The sequence below is a fragment of the Balearica regulorum genome, chromosome 2, assembly GCF_011004875.1.
Source record: "Balearica regulorum gibbericeps isolate bBalReg1 chromosome 2, bBalReg1.pri, whole genome shotgun sequence".
NCBI lineage: Eukaryota > Metazoa > Chordata > Aves > Gruiformes > Gruidae > Balearica > Balearica regulorum.
This window is the reverse complement of record NC_046185.1, coordinates 134718738-134742565: the sequence shown is the minus strand read 5'-3', so window position 1 is coordinate 134742565 and position 23828 is coordinate 134718738. Positions and strand designations below refer to the sequence as shown.

General features: G+C 38.6%; 1 protein-coding gene across 4 annotated transcripts in view; it reads left to right on the top strand.

The window, feature by feature from the left end:
• HDAC9 (histone deacetylase 9) overlaps window positions 1–23828 on the top strand; it is a 484789-nt gene that overhangs the window by 448175 nt on the left and 12786 nt on the right. For all 4 annotated transcript variants that reach the window (XM_075746058.1, XM_075746055.1, XM_075746057.1 and 1 more), the window contains 3 exons: window positions 5555–5688; window positions 15212–15296; window positions 20426–20579. In XM_075746058.1, coding sequence (XP_075602173.1) covers window positions 5555–5688; window positions 15212–15296; window positions 20426–20579 — 373 coding nt within the window. The remainder of the gene's footprint in view (window positions 1–5554; window positions 5689–15211; window positions 15297–20425; window positions 20580–23828) is intronic.

Below are 23828 nucleotides of genomic sequence, written 5' to 3'. Positions count from 1 at the left end.
AGCAAGAAATCAGCAGCTAATGCCTGGAGGCCAGATCTTTACCATTTAAATTCAGGTACCTCAACACTAACATTTGTAATTTCAGCCATTTGGAAAAAGTTTTTCAAAAGAATGTATTTGGCATTAAAATCTCCCTTTCCCCCTCACTCAGGGCCACATCCTGCCAACTCAGTCAAACCTCTGACTTAATCCAAATGAAGTTTTGATTGAACAAAAGGTCCTGAATTAAGACCTGAGAAGAAAATGTGTTTTCTTGTCATAGAACACAAGCTTTGCAAAATGTTCTAGCTCCTGCCAGTGCTGGAAGGGTAAATTATCATTTGACTCCTGTATGGACATATTTATTTAGGACACGTAGCCTGATGACTCAGGAAGTTATGTAAAAACTGACCCAGTTAATTTTAGATGCTATTGTTGGAAGAATATCAATGAAAATTAATCAAATAGTCATGAAGGAACCACAGGGAAGGAGTGCAGAACACTGGTGGGTAGACTTTTGGCAGCGATCATTGCAACAATTTTAATGAGAGGAAAACACATTCTCAAGTAAATTAGAGAGTAATGACATGATTAAATGGTAAATAATAGTTAAATACATGCTTGGAGGTCCAGGACAGAGACTGTGGAGTTTTTGTGTTTTGCATGTGTTCCTCTCCAGGCTGCTCTGAGTAGCCAGACGAGCTCACCAGAACTCTGCCTGTAATTTTGGGTCGGATGGTAGCTTTTAAGATGCTGAAGCCAAAAGAGCTGTTGGGGCCCTGCTGCTGAGGCTAAGAAAGCTGAGGCTTTCTCCATAAGTCCAAAGCTTCTCCAACCTTATGGTTGTCAATATATCCTTGGGAGATTTCACAATATGGTTCTTCCACCAGCCATCTCCCCTGAGCAAGGGCCAGCGCCACAGCTCTGCTCTCCTCAGCCTGCTGTCACCCAAAAAGTGACTGTGCAGGAGACATCTGCTCTCCTTATGCACAGTGGGGGAAGAGGAAAGGGGTCTGTCTTCTACTGAGGCAGGTTTAGTCCCCACTAACTGGACGTTTGCACATTTGCTGGCAAGTAAATTAAAGTTGCAGATATGATTGTTTATGCAAACAAGGAGTGCTGTGGTGCTGGCTGGGAGTGTACCCCATCCATATGGTTCCTTTCCCTGTCTGCTGAAGAAAGGATGTGAAAAGAATAACATTCATAAATTGTCTTCATTCTCAAATGTTTTCTTCTCAAAATGGGAGGCTGTACATACAAACTCTGACTTGATAGTTTTACTTCGTCTATCTGTAATGCACAACACAGTTGTGTGATGAGTCCCTTGGGGGGGGACTGGCCTGATTCAGAACTCTTTTGCCTGCTCTCTGTTTACCACTTTCTGCTTCAGTTTGTCACACTAGGTATACCTCAAAAGCAAACAAAAAAAAAAAAAAAAAAAAACTGGAATAGCTCCTGGTTGTCTTTCTATAGGGTTTTACATTTTCTCGGTTTTCAGTAAGTCCAGCTAGAGTATAGTTGCTCCAGCAACCTTGGGCAAATGAGGCAGAAGCTTCACCTATGTCATTCCTTGCTGTTTGGCAGAACTAAAAGGAGCACATGGGGAGCCTGTCTGTTACAAAAGAAAAAAAAAAAAAACCAAAACAGGGCTCTTGGTGTTATGCTGGGACATCAGTCCACTAAAAGCTGAATTACTTGCTTAGATGGTAATTCAAGTGATCAGCACACTGTGTCCTTCAATAAGCCTGGCAGCTGGCTCGTAAGTATAATACAATATTAGTTTACTCTCTTTCTGCCTTCCCACAATAGATTATTTTCTTACATAAGGCTGAATATTTTATCTCCTCCGCTAATAGCACTGCAGGAGGGGAAAGGGTATAATTAAAAAGTATGTGTTATGGTTTTTTTTAAAAGTTTAGATTTTTATTTCAAAGGTTGGCAACTAACAGCTCATGTACTGCGTATTTCTCCAGTGCAGAACATGGTTTATAATGGTTTCAGTTTTAATCTGGTCATTTTTGCTTAAATATACAATTGTGCACCCAGAGGTTTTTTTCCTTAGGAAAATGTAAACCAATTGGTGACTAGAATTTTCAGAACTATTTAGTAGTGTTTTAATGTTGTGTCAATCAAAGTTTTATCATTGTCTTTAATAGGATCATAGCAAATGAATATTAAGTGCTTTTGCAAATTATACCCTGGATGTTTAAATATTGGCTCTGTGAAGGAAACAGGTACTTTTATCATTTAAATTACAGAAATTATGAAAATAATAGTTGGCACAAAACCATGCTCACAATTTCCTGGCACATTCTATGAGCCTAATTTTTAAAAATGCTGCAACTTCTCTGAAGTACAAATTCACTATGCACATTTACAAGAAGATTTGAGAAATACCCCTGTATGTATAATTTTTTCTCACTTACTGACTGAAATGATTGAACTTTTAAGTACTATTCCTTTTTTTTTCTTATTATTATTAATATGTGACATTTTGACTCATGTCTATGGACACAAATAATTGTGGATACTGCCAGGGCCATTTCAAGCCCTGATTAATAGATGCCTGTCACTGAGTCAGGCACTCAGACTTTAAATGGCCTGAAGGCACCTGCAGCCTCAAAGCAGCAATGTCCATTTAAGGCTGGACTGAAAATCAAACACTGGTGTTTTAACATGACTTTCCATTTTATAAATGAACTTTTTCTGTTTCTATAAAATGCCACTAGTCTATAACTGTTATGCATACAGTTTTAGAATACGGCAAATCCAAACTGAAAACATCTTTTAAAGCCAGCATGACAGCTGGCACCTTTTTCAGCAAGCACAGTAGAAGGGCCAAGAACTGCTGCTGATTTCTAGAAATTCATGTGATTTAGAAGATCCAGGATTCAAAATGCTTGTCTGACTCCTTTCTCACCTTAGAGGTGGTCAGTGGGGTGTCAAATAATGTGTTTGATCTCCTTATGTCAGGGGGGATGACTGATTCTTTTTGTGGTGCTTGTTACTATTTTCTTCTTGTTTTTCTTAATTATTTGGCGTGATCTACAGCCCATCTTAAAACCATTACTTGACTGGGATTCCTTTCTTTCTATTTTGTTACTTATGCACTACAGGGGATTTCCTTGAGGAAGCTAATATCTTTCCTAGGTTGCCACAGTGACACAGGATCCAAGTTTCTTTGTTAAGAATTTCCATAACTCATTTGGTCACCAGCAATGTTGGTACTGTAGGCTAAAGTTGTTTCCTCCTTTTCTGGCAAGCCACCTTTACTTTCTCAGTGTAATTATGCTGAAGAAAAGCCCCCATCATGTTGACTCAGTTTGGCAACGCTTTATCTTTTTACCGTGATCTCTGTTGGGAAAGATGCTTTCTGTATGGTTCATTGCATCCTGACTCAGCCGAGGATGATTATTATAACATTGATACTAGGAAAATCATTAGGAAACTAAGCAGACAAACTAAAATTGTAACAATGTCTACGAGTTATATTATGTATGGTTGCCTAAAAGAAGAAAAAGGCGTTGCAAGAGTCTTTACATTTATTGCCGCACATACCTCAGAAAATTAGAGTGTGGTAGTAGCAATATTTGCGGTCATAGAAAATTTTCAAAACATGCAGGGAAAACACAGTAGAGCTTTCCCTTCTTCACAGAATGAAGGAGAATGTTGTCTTAAAAGTGCTGTTGGATTTCCCACAGACCCAAAGGGTGAGTTGTAGATGTGGGGAGTCTGCGCCTGTTCATTCTTCTTCATTTCCTTTAAATACTGTATGTACGACCCACTTTACGCTGTTGGCACTTTCTTCTTACGAATCCGAAGACTGCATGTGTAACATGCAGACAGAAATAAATCCTGTAGGTAAAAGAAAGTAGAAATTGGCTAAAGATCAAAGGTTATCCTCATTCCACTCCTTCCTTCACTTTTATTATCCTGTCTAAATTTGGTCTTTTGTAGAGAGAATTGGGTGGGTTTATTTTTTTCATGAGGAAAGGTTGAGCTTAAGTGAGAGTTTAAGGTTTTATTTGTTTTTTCAACCCTGTATGTAATTTGAACCACAGTGTAGTTACCTTGCTAGAATCAAAACTGCGGTTCTTAGAGGGTACAGAAGATTGTGGAGCGGCTTAAGGAAACAATATTTCACCTCAAGTGTTCTGTGATCATCTATAGATTAAGTGACAAGTAGAGGATTTTTTTATTTATTTATTTTTTTGTCTGCACAGCTAAAGCAAATCTGGTATCATTAAAGTCCCTATTCTGAAAACAGTTGAGCATGTGCTTAACAAAATCCTAAAATGTAAATGGAATTAATTGTGTGATTGCTTGTTTGCCAGATCAGGCCTTAAGTCTGTGTATTGGAAAATTTATGCAGAAAATATGCTTGTAATTATTGTAGGTTTTAATTTTTTATTACCTTCCTCACTGGAACATTATAAAAAAGATGTTGATTTTCCTGTCTGTATAGAGCCCCAGGCTTTAGCAGGTACCTTCTAAATGCTTTATTTAAGGCTATGAAATGCACTGGAATGAGTAGTGATGACCATCAGTAGAGCAACTAGAACAGATCAAGTGGAAAATGTAAGAACAAGATGTGATGGGTATTTAACTTCAATAGTTTCAAAGCTTTACTTATCATTACTCACTTAAGGGAGATTAATCAAAAACAATAGCTGTCCTAGGAAACTACCACAAAACTTCTCTCCAAAATTTTCTCTCCAAATTAACATTTTTTCATGCAATTTTTCTTGTCGTTAAAAATGAAATAAATTAATTTTGCTTGAATCACAGATGAAAACTTTGTGGTAGTGTTTATGTAGTTATAGATCACCACATAAAATAAAGTACTATCATTTTTGGCTGTGGTCCAGAATTGCTTAGAACATTGTTGGACAGGAGTGAGCAATACTGGTAGAGTTATCTATGAAGTTCTGGACAGTTTCAACTTATACCAAAAACTTGAATCAAAATAAGTGATCTAGTTGTTAATGCTGCTTCCAGAAACACTTCAAAATGGAGCTAAGAGGTAACGTATGTTTCCACTATTTTTCAGCCCATGGTTGTATATTATACTCAAACCCCAAATACAAAGGAAGAAGCAATTTGTAAATAAAAATTTCATCACCTCATTTAAAAATAACAATTATTTTTAATTATAGTATCATAGTTTAACTACAAATATTATTTGTCATATTGATGCCGTAAGTGACCAGGGTTATGTCTGGTCTCTCTACATAACATGGGTATATGTTACATTGATGTGCAAATAGGAAGACAATCCAGGGTGATAACGGTTAATGAGGCTAAGAAGAGAGACAACTTCATGTTTCAACTACTCTCCAGCTATTAGGGATCAGCACGAGGGACTATCTCACATCTGCCTCATACAAAATTCCATATACATAACCTCAAAGCATCTGGTGTGGGCCATAGTCAGAAACAGGATACTGGACTAAATATATCCCTTGCTCCCTGTGCAATATCCGTGAGCTTTCTACATTCTCATGCAGCAGATGTGAAATATGTCAGTAATATCTGTTCTGCTTTAATTATTTGCACTACTGTATTTGAATACCAGGTTTTGGTCACCTAACCAAGCAATTGCTGAAGCTAGCGGATGGCCGTGTTGTGCTGGCACTGGAGGGAGGACATGACCTTACTGCCATCTGTGATGCATCTGAAGCCTGTATAAACGCCCTTTTAGGAAATGAGGTAAAACATAAATCATAGTAGGTGGAGAGAATGATCCAAGTACTCTGAAACTCCTATCTTTGATTTTCTTTTAGTAACAATGGCATCAGTCCTTATTTCATTTGGTATAAAAACCACGCAATTTGAGCACGTCTGAGAAATGAGCAGACCTCAGATGAGATGGTTTGAATAAATACCTCTAAATTAGATGATTATATAAATCCTTTAGTGTTTGTCTGAATTATTCCCAGTTCTGAATAAGATTTAATACCTAAAAATTTCTTTTGGTGATACTGTGCTGAATACCAGACTTGACATCATTGGTAGTCATTGGTGTGCGTATCATCTATCAGGATCAGACCTTCCAGCCAACTGTCATGGAAAAAAAAATGGCTTTTGCAATGTATCTGGTAATCTTAGGAACTGGATATTGCAAAGGCACTTTTTTTTGCAGTATTTTGACACTTCAACTGGCATGTGAAAGAATGTATTTCAGAGGCTTTTGAAATTGAATATTAATAAAAATGTGTCCAAGACTCCAAAAAAGTTATTTTTTAAGTTATAAAGATTCAGGTTGATCTGTATGTAATTTAAATGGAGTGTCCAGATTTATAAAACACTGTATATATTACTTAAAAACTTTTGAGAGTGGACTATCACACTAAGTAAATTGAGTATGTGATATCTCTGTATACAAACACAAGATAAGCATTCATATTAGAGAAAATTGTTCTATTGTCCACTAGAAAATATCTTTTCTCCTCGAAAATGGTGAGAAGGAAAATAAGTTTGCTGAAGATGCAGCCAAAACAATTTAAGAAGGACAAAAGCCTTTACCATAAATTGTGAATTTTGCAAGATCTTGTTATAAAGTGCACTGTGTTACTTCTTTTTCCCTGGGAGAAGTGGTAATACCTATATAATCTCTCCAATCAAATGTATTAGTGCCAAATTGCAAGGTAGTCTGCCAGTTCCCTTCCACTTCAAGACTTCGTACCTATGTGAATAATATGAAGTAATATGTCTTCTGATGGATATTGGATAGAAGGATTTTCTAAAATGTTCTTTTAAACCTTTGCTTTTCATCTTTATGACCCATCAAGAAAAATATTTTTATGCTTATTATATTTTGCGTTACACATGCATTGAATAAAGTGATAGCTTTTTCAAAAATATTCTCAGAAATGTTAAGTAGACATGTCCACACAAAAAAAAAAAAAAAAAAAAAAAAAAAGCTTTCATTTGGTTTTATCTACTACCACCTTTGACAAATCCCGTAAGGAGACTTTTCCACTGTGATGACATGCACTATTGAAAAAGATGCTCAGCTCAATGTTGGTCCTTTTATTTAGGTGACGAACTATGGATTACAAAACCCAGCTTGAGGTATTTGACAATCTTGGTGAATACAGTGTTGCCTTCCTGATCAGCTGCCATGAGGGCACTCTTACTGATAGTCTCTGTTGTCGTCTTCCCTGTGGTAGTATCTTATGGCATCAATGGCCTTCTAAACCCATTCTCTGAAATTTGCACCCGTGTGGGACTAATGCAAATGGTACAATGCTGATGATGTGATGTGTCTTCCTCTGCGTAGGTGCCTGGGTCCCTCTATCCAGTTATGACCATTTGGTGGTGCTACCCATTTATGAAAACTGTCTTGTTTTGTTTTAACGCTATATCACACCCTATTACTGTTTCTGCTGTCACTGACTACCCATTATCTGAGAAAAAATACGATTGTGAGAAAAAGGAATGCAATAAGTGTACTGGAATAGACACTTTCTTCCATTTTATTTTAGAGTAACTAGAGACTGGGAAATTAGATAAATCGTGAGTCTATCTGTTTGCAAAATGTAGCAAAGCAAATTTCAGGAGAGACAAAAATTCAATAACTGGGTTATTAAATAAATGAGGACAAACATAATCATGCAGCCATTTTTAATTCACTTGTAAAAGAACATAATCATTAATAACTTGAAATATCTCATGCAATACGCGTTATTCTCATGTGCTCTTACATGCATTAAATTGTCTGATGCAGCAGAATCTCAAAGAGAATATATGCTGTGGCTGCTAAGAAGAGAAAAATACTTCAGAGAGGATGTTGTTACCAACACTACCATAAGAAATTATGTTTGCTTAAAAGAATAAAGGTGTTCCCGAGGAGCAAACACTAATGAAGAAGTCTGATACCCAGTTAGCAGTTAGAAATCAACATGTCTTTTGACATTTATAGATTTATGGCAATCTACACCACATGGCCCATAGCATATACATTGCTTGATTTCAGCATAATATTCATGAACTTGCACAGCAAACTTCAAGTGTGTTCCTGCCAAGGACAGAAAAAAATGTTTTTCTTCAAACAATCAATTATTGCAATTTGAGGATGCATTCTTCCTTGAATGCAATTCTTTACAGGTGATTAATAGGATAATTATAACTTATTATCTGCCCTTCATTTTTACAAATAATGGCATGTAGTGCAAAAAACATTGGCACGATGAACTTCAGTTTCTAAACACTACACATGTAATTGAACTCAAATTATAAGGGTTGGGAAAGGCCTTTGTAAGGTACTCTGCAGTTTGTCAGATGTATTTATTCATGTGCTGAGGATTAGAATTCATAAACATTTTGCAGGGTTTTTTGAAAACTTTTTCTTTTCTTTTGTTGTTTTTGGCCAGAACTTGTCAATACAGAAATTCATTGCTTTGTATGTCCTATTACCAGCAGAATAACATTTAAAAAAAAAAAAGAGTAATTGTAAAACTAGCCACAACTTCCAACTTTCATGGAGAGCTGGTCTGATATGTATTGGAAACATCAAACTTACAAGTGAAAAATGCTTTCTTTTCTTCATTTGTCTCTGAACAGTAAGAAAAATGGGTTGACATCCAAAATAGATATATTTTGCTCTTAGTTATATATGGCCTGTAGCACAGTGATCTGTTTAGCAAGATAACTTTCTACTCTTCTCTTAACAAATGCAAGTGGAGCCACTAGGAAAAGAACACACTATCAAGTTAATCTTCTTTAAATAATTTGAGCATGGCACAGGAAATTCCTGCATACAGTTGTTGATTTTGAAGAATAACCAAAAAAACTATTAAAAAGATCTCTTTTTCTTGGAAGAGATCAGAATTTAGGTGAGCTATCAGCCCCATCTATGTGTGGTCAATACTCCTGGACTTCTCTGCAGAAGTACATTTGAACAATTTCAAATTTTTACAGAAACACAAATGGAATTATAATTGTTGGTTTTCTCTGATTGGAGGTATTTATATTGTTAATTGTTTCCTTCTAAGACCCTAAACAGAGGTGCCTAGTGCCTTTTTAGAAACCATAGGGTATGCAGGACATCAGCGCAGGATCTAACACAGAACTTAGAGGAGATCCACACCCTTTCTGAGTGGCAGCTGGAAATCAGGCAAGACACACTCTAATATCTGAAATGGCTTGATCTGGTTTGGCTGTGTGAATCCCTCCTTAAATGATGAGAAAACTAAAAAGGAAATTATAGACGTAAAGATAAGGATACATTTTCTAAAGATAAAATTATTAATTAGGAAGTTCACATATAAAATTATTTTTTGAAAAGATTTCAAGATCTCAGGTTTTTTTGTGCATGCTTATGTGCAGAAGTGGAAAATTTCCAGTCACTTTGAAAAAAATCCATTTGACCATTTGCAGAGCTAATTAGGAACGCTGTAGGTTATCTTCTTGGAAGGAAATCTTCCTAAGAGGTGAGAAGAGATTAAGCAGCTGGGTTCCCTTGAAATCCAAAATGAAAACATGGAAATCTTCTGTAAGGTAAAGAGGCAGGATGAGCATCACTTGTTTTAAAATATCCCTGAATTTTCTCAACATGATTTGAGAACTTGTCCATTAAAAGAGCATCTGTCAAAACAAAGGGAATTATGGACTCAGGTAATAAGAAAAGATACATTGCTTTTAAAATGAAGCATTTCTGAGATGATTATATACTCTTGTCCTTAAAATTCAATTCTCTAAATTATTGTGATTCTACAGTTTTTCACAGATTTGTTGTATAGTTTCAAATACTTCTTTTTAATGCATATATATATTACTTCAATTAAGAAAACCATCAAATGTTAGGATTTGTGTTTTATTCCAAGAAGTGTGTGAAAATTGAGTTGAATATTGAGTATTTCCCCCAAAATCTTTGTCATGAAGAATGGAAATTCGACACTATTTTGTCCATCCTAGCTTTAGTGCTCTAAAGACCTCTGCTATGCCTTTTGGTGCCAGGTGTTGGTGGTGAGTAATGCTGCTCCATACATGTGAGGATAGGTTGAGTTTCTTTCCTCCACTTTACTTTTGAAGAGGCGCTACTTGGTTTAAAAAGCCCTCAGGGATAAGCTTTCCTTGAGTTCAGTATCCTAAATCCTGCAGGTTATTTCCAACGTAACTGTATTCAGTTGGGAGTTCTTCTGCAGCCAGAGAGAATGAGGAAGGATTCCTTCAAGCACAAAACTCTTTGAGTTAAACACTAAGGATTTAGTTCTTCCTTCATCCCGTCCCTTTTCAAGCAGCCAGGTGGGATATTTCCATGGGACGTAGAAGTCAGTCTAACATCACGGTCCCTCTGATCTGTCTACAGGGTTTGGCCGGTATCTCTTAGCTCTATGTGGTACAGCAGTTTGCCGTGGTCTATAACAAGTGATAATTAGTCACAGATGGGGTCATGCTCTTCTTTGCACAGAGGAAACAGAGAAGTGCAGTCCATAGTGTGCTCTGCCCAGCAGGACCCTGCAACAAAGGCACACAGAGGATGCATGTCTGCTCTCACTGACTGTGGCCGCCAAGGCTGAATTTGGCCCTAAGTGCAAAAACATTTTAAAGTGACTAAATTTAACATCTTCTAGTAAATATTCTTCTGGCTTGAATTTCAGTCTGAAGCAGAATTTGACAAAACATTGTGATTGGTTGGCTCCCAAACATGCTTGAAAACTTATACTGGACAATTTTCTTGCAGAGTGTGAAGTATGTGCTTCTTTCTTGCAATCTGTTGAGCTGGCATTTAGGAGAGGATGGTAATTTAAGTGGAAAGCTCGTACTCTGCAGCTTTCCTGCTGATGATGAAGAGTTGGCATTTTCTCCTTTGTGGAATTCAGTGTGAATCTAGGGCTGCTTGCCAGCTAGGCAGTGAGCTCTGCCAAGAGGGCCTGGACTGTGTTAAAAGGGGTTATTTGCCAGAACAGGTAAGCATTTCTCTCTCCAAAATGGAAATATTCATGGAAGTGAATATGGCCTGAGATCAATTTTAAATTGCATGGTAAACTTGATCACAATCTCACATCCTCATTGTTAATCTGAGTCTAATACTAGAAAATAATTAATACTGAGTCTAAGCCACCTGTCAACTTCTGCTTGCATAAACCCCGAATCCAGAAATTGGCCAAGAAATAGAGAATTAGATGGAGTAGGAAACTGTGCCAGAGGTCAGCATGGTGACATCAAAGTTCCCAAGGTGGGCAGTGTGAGTCAGGAAGTGGTTTGGCCAAGGAAACAGAGAATATTCTGATTCCGAAGTTACATATTTCCAAGGCATCCCTTTTTTTTCAGGGACTGGTAGGTGTTAATGACCCCTTGTGCCTTTGAACCTATTCCCTAATGAAAACTGACTCATTTACATAGTGCATTGTAACAGCAGATCACAAAAATACTTGCCTAAAGTGCTTATATACAAACATAAAGTGCAGAAACTTTGAGAAGATTGTTAATATAAGAGCACAGAGGACCTGTGAGATCTTTGATCTTAGTCCTCTGTAATCATAGGCAACCCTAAGAGCAACAAAGCCTAGTCTTTGTCCCAGTATGCTTCTTGCACCCTGTATCCAGGAAAGGGAGGTTGTAGTGCTTCCTCCTGCACCCTGGGCAGCCCTGAGGAGCCTGCCTGACTTCTCCCATTCCTCTGCTTTTGCCAGGACTGTCCGTGCTTCTTACCTTATGCTTCCAATCGCTTCACTTTTCCGTTATCTCTAACTGCACTCTGCAACAATCTTCTCTGAAGCTAATCTTGCTGCTTTAAGACATGACAGTGCTAAGGACAATGCAGATATTTCTAGAATTTCTAGATATTCCCACTCAGTACAGGCTTCCATAGTTTCAGATTCTGTTCACGTTCCCAGGGATCATTTCAGATCACCTTCTGGTCACATGAAATTTCCATCGTTAATTCCTTCTTCAAACATTTGTTGATATGCCTCTAGCAGACTTTGGCAGCCCAAGTGATTTTTGCCCATTTACATTGGTTTTCTTACTTTGAAAATGATTGGTGGACACAGTTTCTACTTTCATCTGCTACTTTGGGCACAAAAGCCCAATTCAGCCATATAAAATCTTTGAAAATTTGACCCTTTGTGTCTGGTCCAAACTGTCTCTCCAGTGGTTTGGTTATTTCTGCACTGACTTGAACTGTTCTTCTCTGAAAGATTTCTTTCCTGACAGTGTATTTCCAGTGCTGTTTTCAGCTTCCTTTCTGTTAGTCTTCAGATTTAATGATCTTCATGATTGGAATGCCAATACATATAGGAGGGAAGGTGATGGTGCCATATATGCCAGGTGTAGAGTAATTTCTTTTGTTCACTGTTGGGTCTAACTGCTGATATTTTCCAGGGACACCCCTATGTCTATATAGTTGTATCCAGTTAGTGGATGGCTGCCAACAGAAATCATTCTTTCAAATGCAGACAGTCTCATTTCAAAGTGTATAGAAATAGCTGCCATAAGCCACCAGCTTTACTTCTACGGTGTTTTTGTAACGGTACTGCATTTGGACTGAACAGGGTATATGATGTCATGAACTTACTTCTGGAGCCTGAGAAGGTTTCCCTGATATGGAAGAGGATCAAAGTTCTGACTGGCTATCCCTAAGGGTGAGGAGGCAGAATAGCTCCTAAGCAGAAGCTGAGCCTGGGATACAACATGAAAGTTTTGTGAATAAAATTAAGGAAATGATCAAACATGACTATTGTATTCACATCACCTACAGATCTGTTAGCAGAGCTAACAGATGGAGTAATGATTGGGATAATTGTTGGATGTTTGACACTTTTTTCTTCTTTTCTTTAATAATTCATCATCTTCCCCTGATTTCTAAAACCACATCTGACATTTCTAAATATTCATCTGTCTAATATTCAAATGTAGCCTACTCATTAAGCAATTTATTTCTGTACTGATAAATAAAAAGGTACCGCTGATATATTAGGAAAAATCAAGACAATTTCTTGGCTTCTGCAAAAGTCCAACTCTGAAGAAGACAACAAATATTCACTTTTTAATAGGAAATTCCCTCTAGCTACCCCTACATCAGTTGCTCCCAGCTTAACAATTAGTACAAGAAGTCTGTAGAAAGAATCTCAAGGTACTCAAAGAGCAAAACAAGACACAGCTCTCAGATCTTGCAGTCTGGCAATTCCATACCTTGTATTCCAGTTATTCCTACTGTTATAGCCTGGAGCTATTTTCTCCTACTTCAGGGGAGTGAATTGGTCATTAAAGCCTTAGGAATTAGGAAATTGTCAAAACAGAACCTTAAGCTACTGTTTGCTTCCCCTTCTGTGTTCTTGCACCCAGTATGACCATACAGAACTTAAGGATTTTGTCCACTTCCTGGCCAAATGACAGGTTGCTTTAAACAGAAAATAACAAGTGATAAAAGTGTGTACTATTTATGAACATAACCCAAGGTATGGATTTTTAAGATTATTATATGGATTTTTTTGTTCTAAAATCTGTGAAGCTTGATCTGTTGGTGGGCATTTTCATAAATACACAGTTTTCACCCAGGTACCTGCATGAGTTACCAAATAGAGTAACCTATGAAAATTGTGAAGTGAATGTGGTTTAAGAATTGCAAATGTATCTGTAAATATTATTTTTATTGTAATTGCTCTCTTTGTTCCAATCCATGATACACATTCGACAGCAATGATCTTCCTTTCCAGTTTGGCTCCTCAGTAACCAAGCAGAGTTGGGACCCACTCAGGTCCTACCCGCACTTCTCTGCACACTTGCTCACTGCCCAGAATGGAGTGATTTATGCTACTTGAAAACAAAACATAGTGCTATTGTTTGTAGCCACAAGGAAATCTTCCAGCTGCAATCTCATATGGGATTCCAAGGAAATAATGACACGAACAGCCCTATTCATTTTAGTTACCAGGACTCCAAAAGACTGGTGATATTTGCAATGTCTTTATCACTAACAGGCATTCACTGCTGTTCATAATGGTAAAATCCCAGAAGTTCTGGGATTTGTAGCTACGCTTGCTTAAAATAGCACCACTAAGGGAGTATCTATGCTTCAGTTACTTCCTACTTTGTGTACTTGGATCAAAGCTGATTTTATCTAGTTGGTGGATAGCAGTGCAGCAGTAGCAACCCGGAGGACAATATATGATGGCTACTGAACTATTAACTTCACAGAGGAAGCTCCTTGGGTGGGCTTCACTTGACCTAGTTTAAAGGAGATCCAGGCATGTTTAAGAAAGGAGTTTTGTCTGCAGTACAGATGTCTCCTGTCAGCGATGGTCGAACTTCCTTAGCTTTAGAGAAGAGAGATTGGTATTGATATCACTCTTCCTTGTCTACCTTGACATGGTTGCTACTCCCAGCTCCGCAGGAAGCAGCCTTAGCAGCCTACGCAGGAAAGCAGAAAAACTGGCTGGACTCTAAGCATAGCTCAAGGAGAATATCATTATTACAGTACAAGAAGAGGCATTTAGCCCAAACAATCTTTTACACTTTTTCTAGGAGAAAATATGTGGAAGGTGGACAAAAAAGCACATGTGGATGGATTTTAAAATACAGTTTGCTTGGTATATCTGTCCATTGCAGGGCAAAAATAACTGTGCATTAACTGAACACTTCCTTCTGCTAATTGACTATGATGCAGCCCTACTCAAAGTACATACAATTAAAACTGCCTACTTAAAATGCAGCTGACTCTATAAAAAACTTACTTAGAGAACTCTTACTGCTCATCCGCATAACCATTTTTTATCTGCCACTTTATTTGAAATTAATGCAAAGCTAGTAAAAGCAGCTGTGTTTTTTGGTTTTCCCCTATAAATCTTAAAATGTGTAAGATGGTTAGATGTAATAACATCAGAAAAATAAAGATAATAGAGTGCACACTTCGGTTCCAGTGTGGCTTCAGCAAGGTTTTGTTTGGAGTGCCCAGCTGCGTATACAGACACAGTGGAATTCGGTTTGTGAGGAACCTACAAAAATTACACAAATAACTAGCATTTTTTTAATGAATAATACACAGACATGCACCTGCTTCAGAGACTCCATAGATTAGTCTTGCAGCCAATAGAAAAGCCCCTTGGAATTCAATTACATGGCTCGAAAACAGAAAACAAAATCATGGCTATACTTTTAGAACTGATACCAGCAAAATATTAACCAGTTCTTGGGCTGAGCTTTTCCTGAGGATTAGATTGTTTCAGTTTGTTTTACTTCCCTGTGGCTTATTGAAAATTTATATTATTCTATTCTATTCTTGCAGCTGGAGCCTCTCCCGGAAGATATTGTGCACCAAATCCCCAATATGAATGCAATAGCTTCTTTAAAAAAGACCACTGAAATTCAAAGTATGTTTCTCAGTTTGGGTTGGTTGGTTGGTGGGTTTGGGGTATTTTTTTATTATTAATTAATGGCATAGCATTAAACTATTGTTTCAGAGGAAAAAGTGGGCAAATGTTTTATGTATAAACCAACATGCTGTGTCTAATATGTGTATTTTTATATACTAGTACATATATATATATGCTTTTATTTTTGTTTCTTTGACATTGCTTCATTTCTGCTATGTATTTAGCCCTGAAAAACTATCCCATTGAAATTATTTAGAGATTTCTGATTCCCGAATTTTCCCAAATCTTTCCATTCCAGAGCAGCTTGGATGAAATAGGTGTTTGTCAGTGAGGGACAGACAGGTAAATTAGAGGTCTAACACATAGTTTCTTTAGATTCTGTTTATGCAGCCCTTCACAAGTTACTCACTTTGAGATGTACAGGAGCTTGAAATAAAGTTAAAAAGCTCAAAATAGGCACTGATCCCTGGAACAATGCTAACAAATACATGATTTTATTCTGTTTCTGGTGCAGAGGATACTTCACCTGTGTGCCCTGACCCCAGGCCTTTACTACCCAGATGCTTTAGGGCATTTGCTGTGGTCTTGCTGAAAAATTTTCTCTTTGCTATCAGTTGCCTTAATCCAACTGAGCAGACTTCCCTTAAATTCTCTAATCTTCTGCTTTCTGCCATTTAACCGAGGCAGTGGGAGCTTCCTGGCTTCTACTGTTTGCTGGCTCCTTAACAATAACAAATGGATAACGAATGTTTTGCTTCATATTAGATGAATCACAAATAATTGGGATTCATCTGTATAAAATAAATGCAGTTTTTAAAAGGGACACCATGCATTATCCATTGATCATGCAGTCATTATCAGTCAGATTTTAGTTGTAAAGTGACAATTAAAATTCATTGTTGGTACATAATTCATCCTTCATATCCAGTAGTCACACAGATATGCAAATGCTCTAAGTAAATCAGCTGTATATGTTAAATTTCAGTAAGTCATTTTTGCTGGGTGGTATGTCCTAGCATAGCTCATGAGTTAGTATCTTCCCTAAAATTCCCTGTTAATGATCTCGAAGGAATCAGCAAGTTAAGGAAATTCATCTACTATGCAAGACAGAGCAGATTTGCAAATGATAATAAAGACAGAAAGCTGCACACAGGCCACAGACATGAAGAAAGAACATGCAATTCTGTTTGAAATAAGACATATATTTAATGAAAATGGATCTGAAAAAAAAAAAGGTGAATTGAGAGAAAAAATATAATTAATACTGGCTCCAGAAAGGCATAGTGTCTTACTAGAAATACACACAAATGATGGCAGTTCAGAAAGAAGGAATGGATTTAGGAACAAATATATAGTGTGTGTCTAAAAACATAGTTCAGAGTTCTCTAGAGTGGTTTAACTTTGCCTTTTCAGAACAAGCTTAGGCTTGAGCTGTGCTGGTTCAGTCACAGCAGTCCAGTGGGCTGTTCTTCTGAACCCTTAAGTCAGGCTCCTCAGGGTTTGGAATTATTTGTACACAATATTCTGTCTTTTCTTGCAGCTATTACCTGAAAGGTTATGCATACATCATTTTGTCTGGAGAGAGACCAAGTATTAGACAGGAATATGCTTGGATGATGGAAAGGAGCATTGAGGAAGTTTAGTGCAGCTTTATGGAGGATGCATACTTAGATGGAATTAAGAGAAGCAAGTACATGGTGAATATTATTGGGAGTTATGCAGGCTGAAAAACATTAGGCTGTGGGGTAGCACCTCAAGAGATACTGAAAAAGCCTGATTTGTTTGGGCGATTGCTTGCACGTATATTGACTCTGTATTTCTGTGATCCAACTTTGGCCATGAATATTAGCAATATTTTAGACAAAAAAGATCCCTCCTCTGCGTTTGCTGCAAAAAAATGAAGATACAATACTTAGTTAGACAGCGAGAGGAAACAACTTTTTTCTAACTAGAATGGAATTTGTATAAATGTTTTGTTTGTGACAGTGATCCAAAGCTCCTTTGGAAATGTAATACATTTGGAAGTAGTAGTTCCCACACTCCTGTAATATGCTATTTCTAAACAATCCTGTTCACTAGCTTGAATACCACCCCCAAACTGTTTTTCTTCAAGCAAGCCATGGTACGGCATGTTCAAATCTGTCTGTGAAAGGCAGTTAGAAATGCCTGTAACAGTGACAGAAACATTCACTTTTATTATTTCCTGGTAATAACCAGTGGTCCCACAAATCTTTGAAGGAGACTTAAGCACATTTTCATGCTGAAAGCCAAAGCATACCTAGAAGACTGATTTGGTTTCATTGTTCTTGCAAGCCGTGATTGCTCTTCAAGTTTTGTATGAATGAAACCAGCAGTATGCTTCATTCTTTCCCCTGAGCTCCACCAAGTTCTTCTCAATGAATGTAATAGGACTGGTAGAATTTCACATTCCAGTATAGCCCAGTAGAAATGGCATTTGCAGAGATGTTAACAGTTTGATGCTTTTTGAGCTCATTTAATTGTCAATCCACAGCATACCTAAGGTTTCTAAGAAAGCTCCTTTGCAGCCGCATGCTGTGATTGCCTCTCTGTTCCACAAGACTTTGCCTGCAAATATTTTGGTTGAACACACATGCAAGCCCTGTATGTTTTGTGCACCAGATATAAATGTTGTTCTTTATAAAAAGAATCTTACAAAGCTGTTCTGCTTGCCACAGGTGTTTGTGCGGTACAACTTTCTGATTTCAAAGAAAAATACTACCGCTGCTTTTTCACAAGCATCAGAAAGCCCTCTTTGCAGGAGGTACTCACTGCTACCTGGATGCTATTTCTAATTAAGAGTGCTTTAAAATTTCCTCCCACAAACACCCTGCCATGTACTCCCCTTCTCCAAGACCCTCCGCTGCAGCATAGGTGCTGCCACCTGCTTCCTGGCCTGACTCCGCTCTCCCTCTTTATCGCTGAAGCCCCTCTTATAATACAATTCTCAATGCAAGCAAACAAGGAAAATCACCGATCGCTTGGGAGTGGAGGGCAGTTAAATGGGCACAGTGAGCCCACTAATATGCTTGAATTGGCCCTGAGTTTTAGTGTTACAAGAAAGTCAGGATTCAGGGGGCAGCTGGTGTGTGAATGAACGAATGCGATGTAGCAATCCTCACTGATGCTGTTTTATTGTTGCTGCAGGAGAGCAACACAGTGGTAGCTGGGTACTAATATTTTATTTTATGAATAAGAGCCCTTGAAAACTCCAGCAGTGAACATGGGTTCATTTCTTTTATAGGCAAGAGGGGGTATTATTCCCATGCCAACAGATTTGATTTTCTTGCACATCTGTTTCTGCAACAAAAACCCCACCCACTCTGCGAACATTTAGCTCATAAATTATAGGGTTTGAATTGGGTGTATATTGCAAAGACTGACTTTTGCACATATGATCTGTGAGAACATTGTGGAATGCTCATATAACTTTTTTGTTTGTTTTTAGTGTATTTTTTAATGAATAGAGAATATGGTCTCTGAGCACAGTAATAATAGAGAATATTTTTGTCTTGTTTTTATAAAATTTGCCAGGCTCCAATCATTGAGCCTACTGTTATGTACATAACTTTTTAGCTATGTCTTTCATGCTTTTGGAGCAAAGCCAACCTCCTAACACTTAATCTCAACTTTGTAGGATACTTAATACACTTTACATTTTATCCCCAGAAGGTCCCCGTTATTTAAAGATTCTGCTAACTACTCAAACGTGCACACTATTAGAGTTCAAAGAAACACGCTGGCCATGCTCACCGGTTGTTCTCACAGATTGACTTGGGCTTTCATCTTGCAATGATAGTTTTGAATAAAGACATTTTCAGGCTTTATTGACAGCTGCTTTCTCACGGGAGGAAAAAGTTTGTCTTTCGAAAGGACCGAAACTGTGTTGAGATCTGTGTCACCAGCGAGGGAGTTTTCAGCAGCCTTTGTGCAGCACAGGCAGCACCACCACTGGCCTGGCCTCCCAGCTGTCAAAGCCTCCAGCTACCCTCTGGATAAGCACCTCGACTCAGCCCGCTGCCCAGCTGCCAAAATCCTCCTTTTAGCCCTCGGAAAAGTCCCCTTCTTGATCCCCTCTCTTTCACAGCTGTTGAAACCCTCCGTCTAATTCCCAGATAAGTACCCTGACCCAACCTCTGCAGCAGCTGCTGGAAGCTTCTTGCTAAACACCGAATAAGCTCTGGTCCAGAGCTCCCAGCCTTCCCAAAGCTCCTAATTTCCAGGTGTCATCCACCTGGCAATTAGCAAGTGCTCGGTGGATTACTGGACTGTAAGAAATACATATGTAAATTCTTACTTGTTCACCTGGTTACCACTAATCAATCTCTGATTCTTAATAGCACTGCAGTAGCAGACCATTTCATATGCTGATGATGAGTCACCTGCCACTATTGTTTGTGTTGCTCGAGAAGCTTCTTACCGTCTCTTCTGTGGCAGGCAGAAATACTCATGCTTTTAATCCACTGCTGTGTTTTTACACAGCAAACCAGAAAGCTCTATTCCTTATGATATCTGGCAGCTTTCCAGCAACAGCCAGTTCATATATGAAAGTTTTAAATAAATTATTGTTCTAGTATACGCCCTGAGGTTGGAGGAGAAAGAACATCCAGGACTAACAAACCTGATTGTTCTGGCAACATCACTTCAGTCTGAGCTGGCATTTCTGACTTTTTTCCTTTTCAGGACAGTGCTGTGTGAGCACTTTGTACAACAATGTTCATTTTTCTAGTCCTATTTGCTGTATATGCATCAAGTGTCTGCCATATCAGAGCTTCTAGGTATTAACCCTGCCCTGAACTCCCTTCACCTTTATAGATAAAGCCAACAGCTTGTCTGACAGTATGAGTTCATTAGCCTGTGTGTTACTCCTCCAGTTTATTACCTTCTGGGGAAGGGTGTGACACAGACCTTGGAATGAAAGCACTTTCCAACTTGGCATTCTTAGGTTCAGAAATATACCTCTTCACTGAGGTCTGAAATTTCAACTGTACTGCTTACACCACAGTGATTTTAAATTATAATCACCCAGTGTTGAACTAAGTGATTACTATGCTTGTACCACCATGCTAGCTAAAATTCCCATAAATTGTTATGTGTGTTTTCCTTAGGCAAGTACTGGAAGTCGGTGGAGCCATACTCTGTGCCAGTGGATTGTGCTCTGGCCGAGTCTCAGAAACGAGAGAGGGAGGAGACAGAAACGGTATCTGCTATGGCCTCTCTGTCAGTGGATGTCGAGCAGTGTATCCCTCAGGAAGGCAGCAGGTAAGCGTATGCAATTATTGCAGAGAACAAGGCTTTCACTCCAGTCAAGTGAGATGAAGCCTACTACACTGAGCGTTGTTTCAAAATTATCTGCCGATTGAGGTACCTGGAATTTTTCATCTATGGATTTGCATTCTCTCACTTGGCTACTGGAAGCAGAGGTATTCTATGCTAGCAGGTTGGGGTTTTTTGGTGTGTGTAATTCCTTGCTAAAGTTCGTGATTAGTACAAGAACCTTCTTTTCTCCCCACGTCTAATGCTTTGTACTACATAAAAAACTGCAATATCCATATGAGGAAAAATAGACATGATCAAGTGTAATCAACTATATTCTGCTCATTGGAAGCTATTCAAACCTGGTTTAGTTTTAATTTTCTAGGAAGGCATTTAACACACGGTCAGATAAATTTAATAAGGATGGACTTAAATCATTATTAAATGATATTAGACAGGCATTAAAAGTTACTTCCCTGGAAGCAATGGAATGGTGCCAGTATAAAACTTAAAGCAATCCTGACCAGGATCAGGGCCAACATTTTCTGTGTACCAAGCTGAAGGTACACCAGCAAAGAATGAGAATGCTGTTTTTCCCAGCTTGCCAACTGCTTTTTATGTTAATGAAGATTGCTTTCAATTTCACAAATTGAGAAAATGATACAGTAACTGCTGTCGGTTGTTTTGCCAATTAGAGATGAAGAAAATGGATAGCCACTGAATACTGTGTCATCTACAAAACAGTACTTCTTCAAAGAGTCCTTAGGAGTCAGAAAAGCCACTGCAGAAACTCTTGGAGTTTCCCCACTTAGCTGGTTTAAGTACAAAGTTTCCTGGCCTTCTCCAACAGAGGAAGACCCAAAATGCAGTGGAACCATTCGGTTTCCATCACACAGAGAAAACAGAGGAAGGAGGAGGAAAGGAGAAAAAAGCCTTATAAGGAGACTCATCAGCTCCCTGCGGGCTGTGGAGCAGAGCTGGGAAATACAGGAGAGAAAGGAGGGAGCTGTGGGTAGGCAGAGCGGCGGTGGGAGCGGAGCCAGAAGGATCCATGGCTCCTACATCGTGACAGCTACTTGTTTGATTCGGTTCTTGCCTCCCGCGTTGGCTCTTTTAATCAGAACTGAACCGATAGGCATCTGGGGGAAAAGCGCAGTGCTAAAAGCTGTGGATGGGTTTGGGAGTGAACGTCTCTCACGGCAGTGGGAGCTCATCTGTCAATGAGTTAACAAGCATGGCTCAAAGGGACACGCAGGGAGCAGAGCTAGCTAGTAAAGTTTGCAGTATTTACATAATTACCTGTCTCATTGCAATTACTTTTTAATATGCTATGGCTATTGGTGTGCTAATATTATTGCAAACAAATCCATAAAAGCTTAGGGAACACTCCAGTGATGAACGAGAGACATATTTTAGATTTATGAGCATGCTAATCAGTGCTCAGCTAAGGAATAATATAAGGTTTGACATATAAATTTGTGACAGTTCTGAGACACTTCTTTTAGCCTGGGACAGAAAGGTGTTTGCTTGTGTGTGCGTAGCTCTGAAATATAAAGAAGTTTAGTCAAATGTTGGAACTAAGGCAGTTAAACAAAGAAAATTTTTAAATTGTCTGAAAAAGAAAAAGCATGTGGTTAATTTTGCGTATTTTTATATTGCTCAGAATAAACAAGAATTGTATTTGTTATACGCCTCCACTCACTTAAAACTACAGCCATTGAGAGCAACTTCTGATCCTACACGACTTAAACAAAATAACACTTTGACTAACACTGCCCTTAATTATTGTATTTATTACCTACCTGCTGATAACCTGTGACAGTTTCCACCCATTCTGAAAACAGAATTTCAGAGCAGAGCTGAGAGAACTGGAAAAAATGGATGTGCTGAAATGTACACAAGTGGAATTCATGTGGCTGCCAGATTCATTACACTTCATCAGTTCTGGACTCTTATAGGGATGAATCCGTCATGATGAATTGTTCTGTGGAAAAATGGCTTCGTCTGAAAGATCTTCTGTGGTGCTGTAGAGATTCTTCAGCAGCACAGAAAAAAACCCTATGCACGCACGCATTCCTAATTCTGTTTCCACATTCGTAACCCACAAAGAAGTCACCCGAAGCCAATTGCCATCAGAGAGCGACAAGACAACCTAAGTGCTGTCACACTGGGCCAAAATTGATAGTTAGGTTTTCTGTAGGCTTCGGGACATCATTCTCTTTGTTTTCCTCCTGCTGAATGAAAAGAGGAATATGGAATCAAAAATTATGACCCCAAATGTCTGATTTTGAGGGCACAGACCTCTGAGCTCCGGGGACACCTGAGAGGACCTGGCTGTACTTTGCACATGAATGAAAGTCCAGCACAGGATTATAAATCCAGGGACAAATTAGACATTGCATGCTCTGGTTTCATGCCAGTACGATTTCATTCATTTCACAAAAATGGGCCGTTCATTTCATAGACACATACCAACACAAACTGCAGTAGTGTAATGATGAGTCCAACTTTGCTGTTTCATGTTTCTTACATTTGTTGTAATTAAGGACCAAGTATGCAATGCTCCTTCTCCAGCCCCTTTCTACAGCAAACAACAGGGCTGCAGGGACATGAGGAGACATCTGGGCTCACAAGTTCTCAAGAGAAGCCATTGTAGGTGCACGCCTCCTCCCCACGTTGTAGGTTAGGGCTGCCCTCTGAAGACCTGTTGCAAGCCTTTGCATTGAGTGGGTTTTTTTGGGAAAGTTGGTTGTGACAGGTAGGGTGAGATCAGAGCAGAAAGCGCTGTGGCTGACAGGGCAGCCTGAAAGGTTTGTTCATTACGCCAAGAGCCAATTTACCTTCTCTTAATTCCCACCATGGTCACCCAGGCTGATAATTCTGGCCTGCATCTCTAACCTTGTTTCACTGAATTGATGGTAGAGATCCTGTTGACTTCAGCTTTGAATGGTCAGGCCTCCAGATGAAGAGAGCGGCAGCAAGAATCTCTTTGTGGGAAACTCTTGCCAGTTATGTTGGACGATATATTGGTGCTTGGAGTGAGATGACTCACTTTAAACTCAGATTTTGGGTAAAGCGGCTCTTTTCCTGGCCAACTCATATCTGACTCATTTACCACTGATGAATAAAGGATAAAATGCTCCTGGCTAAAGCCCATCTTAAGTATTTCTCTTTCTTTCTTCTCTCTTTCTTTTCTTCAAGTGACAGTGCCGATTATTTTTTTATTTGATTTTCTCTGGCAGGCTAAATGAAGAA